Raw genomic sequence first — 15,807 nt, forward strand, 5'->3', positions numbered from 1 at the left:
TTGGGAGAATCGTCCGTGTGCGACAAACCTCGCTGTGGCAGACCATCAACTGCAGTGACAGCAGAGAACCAACACAAAGTCGATGCCATGATTCAGAAAGACCGTCGTGTGACCATCAGAGATATCAGTGATGAATTTGAATGTAGCCATGGCACTGTAAAAACACTAATCAATGATTTGGGATACCGTAAAGTGTGTGCTAAATGGGTTCCAAAGCAATTAACCAGGGATCATAAGGCCCAGAGGGTGGAAGTGTGCAATGACCTTTTGACCAACTTTGAAGCCAACCTTGAGACGTTTTTGGAAAATGTCATTACAGGAGATGAGACCTGGGTATTCCTTTATGACCCAGAAACAAAGGACCAATCAAAGCAATGGAAACACCCAAGTTCACCTAGGCCATAAAAGTTTAAATCACAGCGATCCGTAAACAAAATCATGGCCACATTCTTCTGGGATTGCCGAGGTGTTATTCTCATCGATTACTTGGAACCAAACCAATCAATCAATCAACAGTGATCGATACATTATTACACTTAAGAAGCGGAAAGAAGCCATCCTCAAAAAAAGGTCAACAATTCGACTGTCAAATGTCATCTTACACCACGACAATGCCAGACCTCACACTTCGATGGCAACATCTGCGACCATTGCCAAAATAGGGTGGGCAATAATGCCACATCCAGCATACAGTCCTGATTTGGCCCCTTCTGACTTTCATCTGTTTGGCCCTCTCAAATACAGTCTTCGTGCTCAACATTTTGAAAACATAGAAGTTGTTAAGAACACCATACGTTCCTGGGTTAAACACCAACCACTGGAATTTTTCCAAAGTGGATTCGCATATTGGGTTGAGAGGTGGAGAAAATGTTTGAGGGCAGATGGTGAATTTTTTGAGTAGAGTCATTCTGTTACTAAGACTTCAATGTATTTTACTGCAAATTTTGTGAGCATTTAGGCATTAACTTTTTGAACAACACTCGTATGACACCAGCAATCATTTACTTTCTGGCTTTAATAATGTTCTGTATAAAAGATTTCACAACTGTAATAGTAAAGCAAGGTTCTCCCATTTTGTGCTGTGAATATGGTGCAGCATTTTGTTAAATATTGCACCAAACAGTCAAAAATAAAATAAAAGTACAATGTTACTTTTGGATGAGCATGATATTTGTGCATTCAGTGTCTTCCATGGTTTTCAGAATAGTGAGTAGCTGGATGAGTTGCATTTCATCTGCAAAGGTCAGTAGTTTGCCTTCAAGTCTGGGGGTGAAATAAAATAAATGTGAAAAAAAAAAAAAGAAATTGGAAAGGTTTTATTCTCTATTCATACTACTGACAAACATTAAGCAATAACAAAACACATACTTATATATTTTAAAAATACAGGTTGCCAGGATATTGCTGTTGGACAAACCACAGCATCTGGATTAGACTTTTGAAACTCAGTCTAATTGGTTGCTATGGGTTACAGCACAATTGTGTTTTTTTTTTAACACAAAAACAGGAAAAGAAAAAAAAACAGGCAGCAAATATACTAATATATGCAAATAATGCATGTGACAATTTTATAAGGAATATAATTTAAGCAGCAGTTTCAATAGGAATGTGTATATCGCTCATTAATAAACAAAACAATAATATAAAACACAGGTACTGTGCTAGTAAACTTGTGATAATGGCAGAAAACTCACATGGATCAATGAGATGCATTAAAGTCTCCGTCTGTTGAGGAGAAACAGGTCAGAGCTGTGGTGTTAACATTCAAATCCGTTATCTAAACCATTTGTGCAAATTAGTGTTGGGACACCTTGTTACTTGTTTACCGAACAGGGTTTACCGTGAGTGAATGAGGATAAGCGCACTGTATCACTTGTGCACATTCCATCAGGAGAAGACTTGTAGTTTTATTGTTATATATTTACAAAACATTGCTAACAGTCATATTGTATGATACCCGGTTTGGGTTATCAAACCAGGTATCATATTATTTATCTATAAAGCATCTTTTTGATTCAGGTGATTTTTCTGTCATATCATAATTGTTGGAATCAATAACGTATATGCCATGACACTTACCTTTTTCTCACATCTTGTGATGTCATACGACCAAAGGTAACATACAGTTTTGCAAAACCGCTAGCATCATTACACAGGTCCATCATCCCCATCAGCTTTTCCCTTGCCATTACGAGGAAGTCAGTATTGTAGAGATGCAGAGATTGGTACATTGCAGTAATACTGAATAGGCTGTCTCTATCAAATGCATTTATATTCTGTTGGAAGAACTGGTCGCATTTCTCCATCAGGGAGGCACAAGAATATTTATATTTAGGAAATTGATCCATAACCCTGCGTGCATGCCTGAAATTAGACGCATCCAGTTTTTCAATGACTGATTCTGTCTTTTTGATCAGTCGCTCTTGCAGATCTGGCGAGCTCACGGTGCTTAAGCTGGTCAAGAAATTAGAGAGTGCTCTGGAGGGTGAAAAATGTATTTACAAACATAGTTTTAGACAGTATTATGATTATTATTACTTAGATTCAATCTTAAACAAAAGTACAGCATTTTATACAACTATTTTGGATGTGATGCGAGTTCTACATGTCTCCCTTTCCCTTGTTGTACAGTACCCTATTTGCCCAGCGTTGCTAGGTGGCGACTCAAGCTCCTCTCTGCCCTCCCACATAACATAGGGGAATTTGTGCTACTCCCATCGGTAAATGCAAATAAACAAAAGTCTTACACTGTAAAGGGAAAACTGTTGGTGATCAAGAAAGGAAAGTTTCTAGGAAACAGATTAAGGGCCTGAGGTGGACGCAGCGTAGATGCTGCACAGAGCTGGCCGATGTTGTAAGTCAGCACGTGTCCCAGTCGCACAACGCATACATCCTGAATGATACTGAGCAGAGACTCCATTCAGAATCGGACGCAGGGTCTGCGAATTCTAGTAGGCGCACCTAGGAGGTAACAGGGGAGTGGCTAAGCAGACACTGACGACTCGATCAAAGCGAATGCATCCAAAGATGCTGAAATGGTGTCACAGGAGGCCATACTCGGACAGAGAAACCGCACCTGCCATAAGGCTGGTGCAAGTTTCAATGTTGCGACCGATGGTCATATTAAGGCACTCTCAGACGGAAATGCACCGTCCCAATACGCTGCAAGTGGGAATCTCAGTTTTTAGAAAATTGCCCGTGGTATTAGCATAAGACGCAGATACAACTGTGGCAAAAAAAAAGAAGCCACGACTGCGTCTGCATCCGACACAGGATAAGGCCCTAAGAAAGAAATGGGAATTCCAGAAGAAACCATACGTGGGTAGGTAGCAGCGGAAGCAAAGCTATGGGGGAGATATAGCAAACCTTTAAAAGAGGACAGGTGGAGATGTTGTCCAAAGCAGCCAATCAGCTTTGAGCTAAGATTTAGATCATTACTTACAGGAATACAGTAGTTATCTATAATATTCGCAGTAAATACAGAACTGTATATCGCCCCGTTTGTTGGTTCCATGACGCGTGCTTTAGCATATTAGTATATTGATGATATTACGGAACATTCCTGCTTTTAAAAGGTAGTTTTTCTTTTTATTTTCTGGATTTTCTTTTACGTCTTTATAGATGACACATTCTAACATGCTTTGTCTTGTTTTCTGTATTTCTCACTAATAAAAATATTATACAAAGAAATAAAAAAGGTAGGTATCCACACCCTAACTTATTTGTTTGTACACACCCTGTCCTTTGTCACTGAGCACATTGCCCTTTCCTGCTTTCGTCATGCTTTCTAGCAAGGTCTTTAATGTTGATTTTCATTGGTCTTGAAGACCACAAAAAGCTGCTGTCTGGGTGCAATTGTATCAATGCTGGTAGATAGGGCAACAGGTCAACAACAAACAGAAAAAAAAGCAGCAAATGGGAGCTCAGAGAGGTAGGAAAATGGGTGTAGTAGGTATTACCGCCAGACGCATTGCCGGCGGTTCAAATCCCGACAGCGGCAGCCCGGCAAGGGTGAAAATCCTGATAGTCCCTAAGGTAAGTATCGCTGGCCTAATTCTACCCCCTAAACCTCCCAAGTGCCTAACCTCCCCTTCCCCTAGCCTAAACCTAACCCTAAGTTCCCCCGGGAGCCCTAAACCTAACCGACCCCCCCCCCCTTCCCCCCACAGCTGCCCGCGCCCAGCTTACCTTCGTTCGGTATGCCGGGCGATGGTCTTCCGGCATCTGGTTAATGACAGGCGTCCAGTTTTCAACGCCTGTCATTAGTACCACACCGGGATTAGAAAGTCTGGAAGCCGGCGGTCGGCATTTAGACCGTCGGCTTCCAAAACTATATCCCAGGAAAATGTATATGGCAAAGGGTGCAGTATGGCGCATATAAGCCAATGAATTAAACCCATCTGAAGGTGTAAAACCATTCTAAGGATGTTGCATTGGGATTACTTCACTGACACTTTACCAATTCTACATACTTACAGGACATCGTTTGCATCGTCCAGACTCCTGTCCACGATATTAGCAATTTGTCCCATAAGTGGGCTGCTGGTCATATCTTGTTTTTTCAAGCAATATGCAAACTTTGACAGTAATTGAAGGTCAAGCCTATATAAAATAAATATTAAAAAAAACCACCTTCACAGGGTGTCTTTGTCATGTCACTAGCAAGCAGTCTCCACCATGTCAGCAATGGATGCATTTAAAAACAAGCATGATAGATATATATATATATATATATATATATATATATATACACATAAAATTTAGCTAAACTCACCATTCTAATCTTTTCCACCCTTCAACTACCAGCTGTTGTACTAAAGGATCATGTGCTTCCACCTGAAATCTTTAGATAAATGTAATAAGTTAGATAAAATATTTTATACATGTAGTAAATTACAAACAAGGCATTTAAAGATCATTTTACCTTATAAGAGCATGTAAAACATCCACCAGGTCATTATCATTCATTAGGTCTACTTTATTGTGTGCTAAAGCACGAAGCGTGGTAAATTCTGGGTGATCTCGGACATGCCTAGAAGTTTCCCACTTTTTGGTTTTCCCTCCCTGAATATTCCAAAGTAAGTTCATTGCACAGCCCACATGGTCTACAGTAAGTATGGACCTATTCATCCCAAGCAGCTGCAACACTTGGTATTCATTGGTGCATTTCTTTAAATGGTCCAGCAATAGCTCAGTTTTTATCCTATGGGCTTGATGCAGCCTCAGTGAGAAGCGGAAGGCACTGCTCCAACGAAACATGTCTGTGCTTCAGGAGGCTAAGGATTTCCAGTGACAAACAACGTTCATTTTATGGCAGCCTCCTGTTGCAGATTGCTTCCATCAACCAATGTCATATTGTCAAAAAGCAAACCAATAAAAGCATTCCTTCTCTCACCCTACAATAGAAATGGACAGTTAAAAACCATGTTGCTCTTACATGTTAAAGTACACAGGGTCTCTTGCAAACATCCATAAGTAATAACACTTATAGGACGCAGGAAACCGATTTTCTCTGTGTTCATATGGGAACAGTCATTTTGTAAACTGAAATGGAATGTCCAACAATGAATGAGAATAGCAGAATGGCGAGTGGCATGTCCACGAAAGAAGTGTACTGAGGAACCACTTAAGAAACGTTTACAGAATACTTAGAGAAAGTATAAGAGCTGTGTGCATTTACCAGGAGATATGGGATCCTCCAACAAGTTTTGCACTATGCCAGGTCGGGAACAGGGCAAGTGACATGTGATATTGTCGCATTTATGACGTCATCCTGAAAATCCTGCATCTACGCCATATATCACTTCCCACCAGGCAACTATTACAACTTTATAGCTAGGTGAAAATGGGCAACTCCTTTGCTAACGATGTGTTAAACGTGTCACCGGTCAGATAGTTAAACAATCACATTCAAATATCCCATATATCTAACCCACCTCTCTTCAATCCGCATGCGCAGATGTACCGTTTGAAGGTCAGGAGCAGGATACTCTTTGCTAGTAGCTGCTGCAAGTAGTGGCTACATCTATCCTCTGACGTCATTAGGACGCAGCAGCAGGTCATGTGACTTCTCGTATTACGAACGAACACTGGTACATACATCTGATCATACATACACACATTATTTCCCCGTCTGCTGCTGTATGATGGTTCCGGACAGACTCAGTGCAGGCCGCTGCAGTAGAATAGACTAAAGGAAGCAGCCTGTGTGGTGTAGGGAATAAGCTGCGGCTGCGCAGTGGATCTGTCAGAGAGAAGCACACAGGGTGGCATCTCGGCAATATGCTGTGATGTGGAGGGAGCATGTCAGAGTATAGAGACAATAATGAGGACGGAGAAGGGAAGTGGGGACTAACTTGTTGTGGAGAGGGCATGTCAGGGAGAAGCTGTGGGCCACAACAGGCGGGCAATAACATGTTATGGAGTGCAGACAAGCATGTGGGGCACACAGGTCGGTACGTGGAGAATAACTGCTATGGATGTGACATGTCGGAGAAGGGGGGCGCAGACAAATGTGAGGAAGGAGCTGAGGGTGTCAGAATGTGGCCTGGGATCGGCTGCTACTCAGCTCTGTGCCCGCGTCCTTGGGCTTAGATGTTCAGTCGCTGGGAGTGGAGGTGAGTGGTGACTGAGTATTCTCCCCGGAGTCTGCTAGGGCTTCTTTGCGTGCGTCCTGGTTCCCATGGTGCTGGGCATGGGCGCAGCCATGTTGGTCCATATCACCTGACTAGTCTCTCCCAATGGTAGTCCTGCTACCTAGGGGCATTTAAGTCTGACGCCAGGAACAGGAAACTGCTGTTCAACTTCGCTGTTCCAGTGACTGTGATACTCACCAATGTTGCTTCAGCCTATTCACAGTTTGCCAGGGTTACCTGTATTAGCTTCCATGCTAATTCTCAGTCTGAGACTTTAGTTCTCTCTCAGACCTCCAGTGTTTCATGTTATTTTTCCTGTGTGTCTTGTAGTGTGCTGCTCAGCTCTATTGCAGCTTCTTTGTGTTACTAAGGTGTCAGGTTTAATTCCTGCTAATTACTAGTTAGCTCACAGCTGGACCTCTAGCTATTCCCAGTACATGCCTGTATCCACATCTCTCAGTGTTTCTCTATGCAAATCAGCACCTGGACCTCTAGCAATTCCCAGTACATTTTCCTGTGTTCTCAAGCAAGCCTGAGACTAGGATCTCTAACATTCTCACTTCTTTTCGAATATTCAAGTATTCAGCTCATTTTCAGTGTTCCAGTATTCAGTTCATTTAAAAGTGAACAAGCATTTAGGTAATTTCCAGTATTCAGCTCATCTTCAGTGATCCAGTATTCCTTTAATCTCCAGTGTTCAAGCATTAGTTCATATACTAATTCATTTAATATTGTTTCAGTCTTTCTGCCACTCCAAGGTACCTGTCCAGAGGGCCGCGACCTGCCCACTTGGTGCAGCGAAACCCAAATCCCGACTGGAGGGGTCACTTGTGAAGACCACCAAGTGGGTTAGACTCCGCGCCTCTGGGCAGGTCTAGCCAAACCTGGCTTGGCCGCAACAGGGAGACCTAGTTTGTCACCTAGTTCCCTGGCTCTTGTCCTCACCTGAGAAACTTCTGTGTAGATCGTGATAGAGGGTATGTGGGGTACGCAGGTGGGAATATGCCTAAAGTTTCAAACAGAAATTGGGGCACTTTTGGAATTTTCATTTTTGGCCGAAATTTAAGATCCGGGGCTTATTGAAACGTTCAGAAGGGTAAAAATGCATGTGACGCCTGTTTCGAAACTAAGCACCAAAATCAAATTCTGTCACCTCTGGGATATATTTCGGAGAGTTACCTAAAGTTTGAAACAGAAATTGGGGCACTTTTGGAATTTTCATTTTTGGTAGAGGTTTAAGGTCCAGGGCTAAGGGGAAATTTTTAAAAGGGTAAAAATACATGTGACTTCTTTTTAAAAACTAAGCACCGACGGCGCTGGCCACTCCATTACAGACAGAATACCAGCTCCCTGCTTCTTCCCTATATAGTTCTTGCATAATTTGGAGGTGTGCTTTGGGTCATTGTCCTGTTGGGAGGTGGAAATTGGCTCCAATCAAGCGCTGTCCACAGGGTATTGCATGGCGTTGCAAAATGGAGCGATAGCCTTCCTTATTCAAAAACCCTTTTACCTTGTACTAATCTCCCACTTTACCAGCACCAAAGCAGCCCCAGACCATCACATTACCTCCACCATGCTTGACAGATGGCATCAGGCACTCTTCCAGCATCTTTTCACTTGTTCTGCATCTCACAAATGTTCTTCTGTGCGATACAAACACCTCAAACTTCGATTCATCTGTCCATAACTTTTTTTTTCTAATCTTCCTCTGTCCAATGTCTGTTCTTTTGCCCACCGCTGCGCGATCGGAGCTCAGCTCTGACCACGCAGCGTTACTGTGTGATTGTGTAGTTAAAGAAAAATGGCTGCCAGGGGAGCTGCTGCGCATGCCCACCAACAGCAGCTCCTCCCATAAGCCTTTGTGGAGCCGTCAGTCACCACTGACGGCTCCGCCTTCAGCCCGTCCACGGCCCGCCTCCATCACCCTCTACCTTTGCAGCCTTCACTGCACGCACAACAGCACCCTGCACAGTCAGTGACAGTGCACACAGAAGTCAAGGAGAAGCAAGAGCCAGCGCCGGCCCACCAGTTCTGAATGTGTCACAGTAGTGTGACAGTCAGTAAGTATTGTAAACTTTGATAAATCTGCCTACCTGCATGCCTAGTGACGAGGGGGAGGGGAAGAGGTGGTTTGGAGCAAAGACACATGGCTGAGTTGGCAAGGGGCTAAAAATGGGGGTGAGGGGCTGAGGAGCAGAAAATTGTGACGAGGTGGCAAGGCTGGTGAGGTGCTGAGGGCCTGGGGGAATCAATGTTTGTGTTATTTATTTTTTCCCTGTGGGAGGAATAATTGAATCAATTTGTTTTATTTTTTCATATGTAGGCCAACGTGTGTGCATTTCCCATGTGGGGGCTGTGTTCTTTGTTTGTTTTTTTCCTGTGGGGGACAAAATTATTTCAAATAAAAATATTTATTTCTAACCTTGCCAATGTCTTGACTATATGTTCTATTTAATTTGCAACTTATTTGATAAATTAAAGTCAGTTTTCATGTAAAAACATGAAATTGTCAGGGTAACCCCAAAATTTTGAAGAGAGTGTGTTTTATACATACAGACACACGCAGCAATTATGGCCGGCATTCCATCTGGATAGAAATGAAATGTGCGCCTGGTGCCTTTCTCAATTACCCTTCCCAAGCAAGGAAAAGGACAGAATCTATAGCACAAGAGGCGGCACTCACGGCAACTTCACAAAGAAATCAATACACTCATAGGTAAATATATCAACGTTTCAGAACTCTATTCAAGGTTCTCTCCTCAGGATACAATCTTGCGCAAAGAAGCTTAGAGTTCTGAAACGTCGATATATTTACCTACGAGTGTATTGTTTCCTTTGTGAAGTCGCCGTGAGTGCCGCCTTTTGCAGCATACTGGGAGCTAGTAAATCCTTAAGGTTCTTCAACTTCCTAAAAACAATCTGGGGTTTCTGTTGTAATACTTCTTTTAATATGGGATCCATCAGAAGAATATTCCAGTGTTATAAAGGGATTCTTTTTTGCATCCTGTTCTCATGTCCATTATTTTTTTGTGAATGGAATCAGTTATTTCTTGCAGTTAGTATTTGATTTGTATTCCAACAGTTCTTTGCAATCCAATGTTTTTGTTTTGTTCTTTTCCCCAGAATCTATATACATATACTTCAATTTGTTCCTCACGTTTCCATGTTGCTGCAGTTCCATTTTGTTTAGAGAGCACAGGCTGTGGCCATCCGATAGGGGGAGCTACCATGGGGTGGGCCACAATTTTTGCCAGTACCTGTGAAAGGTAGCCCAGGGAAGGTCCGGAGAAGGCCCGGGGTGGTATAACAAGTTATACAAAGACCATCCTGAATGGCCTCAATAATAAAATACACAAAATGACAGTGCAGTGAGCAATCCAGCTGTATGTGCAATATGGCACAGTGTAGTGTGCAACCACGCTATAGAGTATGTGATAGCCCTCACAAATATCAGAAGATGTGAGGTACAATGAATGAAGGTATAAGCTGGACAGTATAAAAAGTTATAAAGCTGCAATAGGCACTAAAACCAACGACACAGACCACAGTGGCTGTTAGGATATAGCTCTGTATAACCTGGCCCTTGGGAGAGGTATACAGGGAGACTGGACCCAGAGATCCATTTGCAGAAGCTGGCTGCAGCACATCAGAGGGGGCTAAGGATGGAGGAGCAGCTCAGGAAACAGCAAGACCAGTGGAATGGCTGCAGGGAAATCACCTTCTCCCCTTGCTGACATTACCACCAGGGCCCCTGACCTCTAAAATATATGCCAGGGAGTCCTGGGCAAACCAGTGTCCACAACAGCACCTGCGGTCTGTCTCATGAGACCAGAGGCATGACTACACAAAGACGCAGTTCGCACCTGTCCCCTGGGGTCCAGGGCGGCTGCCAGCTAGCCCCCCGGCAGAGCCACACCAGGATTAGCTAGCCAAGGGCTAGTGTCACAGCACCGCAGAGTAGTGATGGAGCAGCAGTGCAGACATCCAAGGGACTGTTTTATTTCACTTCTGTACAGCAACATGAATGTTAAAAAAAAAAGCTTGGGCTGCTTACAAGCAGTTTCACTGTTTAAAATGGTGATCCAGCTCCTGCTGGATCACCAACAAAACAGTTGCCCTCAGGCTGTAGGTGTGGTGTAGGGGAAGGACCAAAGCATCCTGGGATTGAAAAGCTTAGCTGTTAGTGTCCAAGTCCCAACTACACCCCATTTTCGCCCTGTGTAGCTCTATGGACCCTGAAGATAAAAAAAGAAAACATTTTGGTTACTTACTGTTGAATACTTTCCTCAAATGCAGGTTGGGGGGGGGAAGCACCGGACCGTGGGGTTGTAGCTGGGAGTGCACAGAGCTGGTACTTAATTAACTAACTTTAACACTAAGCTCCTCCCCTCTGCAACCTCATGACTTCAATACAACTTCAACAGTGCCTGTTAAGAAGTAGTAACCAAGTGAAACTGAAAATCAAATGAGAACCGCCGGGACCAACCAGTCACAAAAACACAACACGACTAAGAATGAGGGAGGGGAGGGAGGGAAGGCAGGGGCCCCCAGCCCGATTCAGAGAAAAGGATTCGCCCTGGGAAGATCAAAAGCCACCCCCCAACGGTGGGAACGCTCAGGCTGCCTGACCTGACAACTGTACACCTAAAGTGGGTGTCACCAGAGGCAAAAAATATGAAACTTGTAAAACCGAGCACCAGTGTAAACAAAAGGACCAGGTAGCTGCACAGTAGACCTGTTCAGCTAAGCCCCCGTGACATGCCGCCCAGGAGGTCAGCACCAACACCCTGGCAGGTGCCAGTCGCCCTGCATCAGAATAGGCCAAAGAAATTACTGAACATATCCAACGTACGATGGTCTGTTTCGTAGCCGGCCAGCCACACTTCTGAGCGTCGGAGGGAATCTGGCCCACGGGAGGGCCAAAGTCCTCTCGAAGTAAATCCGCAGGGCCCGAACCACATTCAATAGAGCCAGATCTTCCCAGTCCCAGAAAGTCTCAGATGGGGGAAAGACAATGTCCTGATTTAAGAGGAAGGCCAGAACAACTTTCGGTTCAAACGAAGTACTGTTTGGAGTACGGCTCGATCATGAAATCTGGAGGAACAGCGGTTTGCAAGACAAAGCCCCCAACTCCGAGACATCATGAGCTGAGGCAATGACCATAAGTAAAACCAAATTTCCAAATCACAAATCAAAAGGTCCACAGGCTCAAAAAGGAGCCTGCTTAAGGTTCAAACCTCTGGCAGGAAGGCCAGACACCGCTGACAATAAATTGACAAAAGCTCAGAATTTGGCTCTAAGGAGCAAAGCTGCAAGCCAGCTTCCAGACCTTGTTGAAGGAAAACTAAAATAACCTTGGCAGGCAAAACCAGTATGTGTGAACCTCACGCCATTCACATCACAAGATGTAGATCGTCCAGACCCTGTGATAGTTGTGCGATTAAACCAGTTTCCGGACCCGCAACACAGTACAAACTACAGAAGGGGAAAATCACTTAGCCTTTAAGAACTATCTCAAAAGCCAGGGCCTTAAAGTCAATTGAGGAAGGTCCTCGTGCTGAAAGACCCAGCAGGAGCAAACGCAGCCGCTGCGAAAGACTCCAACCTGCGCGGCCAGTTCGGAGCCACACTGATCACCGGAACCTGTTGCTCCTTGAGCCACTGGAGCACCCGAGGAAACATGGGAATCAGGAAAAAAAAAAAAAAGACATACCAGCCAAAACATCCACAAAACGGACATGGCATCCACTGCAAAGGCCAGTGGGTCCCTGTACCTCACAAAATCAGGGCACTTTGGACTTGTGCAGAGATGCCATCAGGTCCACCACCAGAAGACCCTACCTCCATACCAACTGCTGGAAGATCTCCAGAGAGACCACTCCCCCGGCAGGAAGGTGTAAGTAAGTCTACCTTCCAATTATCCACTCCTGGAATAAACACTGCCGAGAGTGCCGGAACTAAGGCCTCCACCCAAGTCAGAATGGGTGCAGTCAATGATTCACATACGCCACAGTCAGGGCGCTGTCCGACTGTATTCGTACTGGCCAGGATAGACTGGGCTCCCAACAGAGCCAGATAGATGCCACAGCGCTCCAGAACATTGATCAGCAGGACAGTCTCCAATGACAACCAAAGACCCTGAAAAAGAAGGTCTGACATCACAGCTCCCCAACCGAGGAGACTTGCATCTGGTCACAATGACCCAGTCTGGAGTGGCCAATGAGCAACCTCCGAGCAGGTGATCAAAAACCAGCCACCACTGAAAGGATTGCCAAGTGCTGTCCAGCAGAACCAGATGCTGAGAGGAGACCCACCCAATTGCGGAGAATTTCCCACTGGAACTCCTGCGAGTGGAAACAGGCGTACTGGATGGTCTCAAAGGTGGAGACCACTGTGCCCAACAGCTTCATGCACAGCCGGGTGGATGGGTAAGGAACCAACAACACAGTCGTGACCAAATCCTGGAGGGCCCGGGCCGAATGACTCAGAGAGGTGTCGAAGATCACTCCCAGAAACATCAGGCGCTGGCAAGGTATCAGGTGAAACTTCTCAAAGTTCAGGATCTGGCCATGATCCTGAAACATGGGAAGCTGAATCTGCCATCACCAGCAGATGGTCCAAATAGGGAACGACAGTTATTCCGTCCTTGTGCAGCAGGCTCATCATAGCCGCCATGATCTTTGTGAAGACACGTGGGTGGTGCTGTTGGCAAACCGAAAGACAGGGCCTGGAACGGATAGTGCGCCAGGATGATTGTAAGCCTGAGAATGATGATCTAACCATATCGGAATGTGGAGGTACGCCCTGACATCGAGAGAGGACAAATTTGTTCAGACATTCCCTGGATCAGTGAGCTGAGAGATTCCATGCAGATTCCACCACAGTCTGGTGTTCAAGGCCCAAAGGGTTCAAGAATTGGGTGATATGTGCCGTTGGGTTTCTGAACAAGGAAGATGTTGGAGTAGAATCCCTGTTTCCGTTCCGGAACAATAATTCCTTCCGCAACCAGAACTGATGGCCTGGTCCAAGGCCACTCTTCTCCATGTCCAGGGGAAGACCCATTGCAGCAAAAAAAAAAACCCATAGCGGCAGGCCCCCTATGTTGACAGCCACAGGAAACGATGCCCTGCACCAGGGCATTGGCGCCACCCATCAGTCCCTGAACTGGAGCAGGCATCCACCTATCCCCGACCAGACTGGGTGGGCAGAGACCCCGTCAGGCGCTAGGCTTTTCAGGAGCCTTTGCTCCCGAGTGCCTGTAAGTACCAGAAAACCAGCCTCGAGGCACAAAAACCCCTGGTGGGGGGGAAAAACTGGCTACAGGCAGACTGCCCTCTAACAGGCACCCCACCTCGAAATGAGGAGCAAAAAGCCTAAAACAGTCCCCACTGTTTTTGGGCCACTGCAGGCAGGAAAGTGTTTTTTTTTTTCCCCTGGTAGCTTAGGCAATAATGGTGCCCAAGTCAGCACCAACAAAGGGGAGAGATTCTAAGGAATGCTTGGAGTCGGCATCCACCTCCCAGGCACGGAGCCAGAATGCCCTTTATGCTGAGACAGCCGTAGCCAAAACTCTGTAGGCTACCTGAGCACCATTCCTGAACAGCCTCGCACACATTCAGCCACCCCGCAAAGCTGTTCCACCAAATCCAATAAAGCATCTTTGGACAATTCACCCTGAATTCCAGCAACAAGCTTGTCAGCCCATGTCTCCATGGCCCGAGTGACCCACACTGAGGCCAGCAAAGGTCGAGTAATGACCCCAGAACCAATAAAAAAAAATAATGTACTTAAGGCAACCTTCCAATTTCTTGTCCAACGGATCCTTGAAGGATGCCAAACCCTGCACCAGAACAGCAGTGTGCTTAGCCAAACGTGCCACTGCAGCATCAACCTTGGGAGGTTGTTCCCACTTGGTGACACCGTCTGGCAGAAGTGAGAAAAGAGATGAAAACTTGCGAGGAATAGAGAATTTCTTGTCCGGGGCCTTCCACAAGATCTGAGAGTTTCGAGGAAGCAAGGAAAGAAAATCCTTTTAAGTCGACACTTGAACGGGCGCACTGTTTGTGCCTGGGTATACAAGTCTAGGTAGTCCAGCAACTGCCACACAGTAGTAATGATGTCTTCCACGCCTCGCGCAGCTTTAGATCCTCAAAGAAACATTCCATAAAAGAGGAAACTTTCTCGAACCCCACCAGTGCGTTCCATGGTACAAAGCCAAGGTGGTTCGGGCCCTGGGTGTGGCAACACAGCACTCTGTATGGCAGAAACGCAGCAGCTGCCCATGCCTGTTCCTCCCGCTGAAGCATAAGCTGCACCAAGTCAGAACAGCAGACGTGATGCCTGTGCGCCACCACCTGACAGTCTGTGCACAGCACCCTAGAGTCAGACTGTCCACATGGCAATTTCACGTGACATGTAAAAAACACCATAGTGTTGCTTGCCCTGATGGCCTTCAGTTTGTCCACCATCATTGCCACCTGGTTCCGCTTATTTTCAGTGGAACGCAGGCAGATATTACAAACAGGTCACTGAATTGTACTTCAAGACTTAGGCAAACAATATCTATAAGAACTTGGCCTTTCTGGCAAGGGGTCAGGAGTTACAGAAGAGAGGAGCAGATGCCAAAGACCCACAATGAAAGCTGCCTAGCCTCGTTGTTTCAGAGACAAACTGCGCCTCCCTTGCAAGCTGCCTGATGCGATTCAGGGTGGGGGGAATCCAGCGCTGATAAGCTCCGCCCCCTGTTCAGCCCAGGCTGCCACTCTTACTACATTTAAGTGTTACTACCCCTTGCAATGGGGAAAACAGAGCGGGCAGCCTGTGCGAGGGCACGCCTCCTGAAGGGGGCACCACTTCAGCTCAGCAAGATGACATCCACCATCCGTGACAGCATGGCCACCCATACCATCTATAAGGGCTAAAAGGGGTGAAGGCTTGCTCTTGTCCCAGACCAGAGTGCAGGGGGAGGGTGCAGCCAGGTAGCACGCCTTTCCTCCACCGCAGCAACAAACCGCACTCCCGCCAGCCGTTGTACTCAGCCTGTGTGCTGCAACAGGCAGAGCACAGGCACCTCATTAGAAAAAAAATAAATAAATAAAAAAAATCTTACAAACAAAAAAGGTACTCATTACAAGGGGGATCGGTATGATTAGGGGTGCCTAAACCCCCTCTG

General features: G+C 45.7%; 1 protein-coding gene across 3 annotated transcripts in view; it reads right to left on the minus strand.

Moving 5' to 3' along the window:
• Window positions 1-6,975, minus strand: part of FASTKD1 (FASTK mitochondrial RNA regulator 1) — a 32,829-nt gene extending 25,854 nt beyond the window's left edge. Inside the window, exons 1-6 of one of the 3 annotated variants that reach the window (XM_088474860.1) lie at window positions 6,834-6,975; window positions 4,925-5,396; window positions 4,775-4,843; window positions 4,477-4,602; window positions 2,080-2,478; window positions 1,153-1,263 (exon numbers count right to left, since the gene is read on the minus strand). In XM_088474860.1, coding sequence (XP_088330986.1) covers window positions 1,153-1,263; window positions 2,080-2,478; window positions 4,477-4,602; window positions 4,775-4,843; window positions 4,925-5,259 — 1,040 coding nt within the window. In that variant the 5' untranslated portion in view covers window positions 5,260-5,396; window positions 6,834-6,975. Of the gene's footprint in view, window positions 1-1,152; window positions 1,264-2,079; window positions 2,479-4,476; window positions 4,603-4,774; window positions 4,844-4,924; window positions 5,397-5,680; window positions 5,896-5,936; window positions 6,179-6,833 lie in introns of those variants that run through there. The other 2 variants (XM_088474859.1, XM_088474857.1) reach the window with 2 other exon arrangements.
• Between the last annotated feature and the right edge of the window lie 8,832 nt (window positions 6,976-15,807).

Source organism: Taudactylus pleione, unplaced genomic scaffold (genome assembly GCF_031769625.1).
Source record: "Taudactylus pleione unplaced genomic scaffold, aTauple2 ptg000156l, whole genome shotgun sequence".
NCBI classification, from domain to species: domain Eukaryota; kingdom Metazoa; phylum Chordata; class Amphibia; order Anura; family Myobatrachidae; genus Taudactylus; species Taudactylus pleione.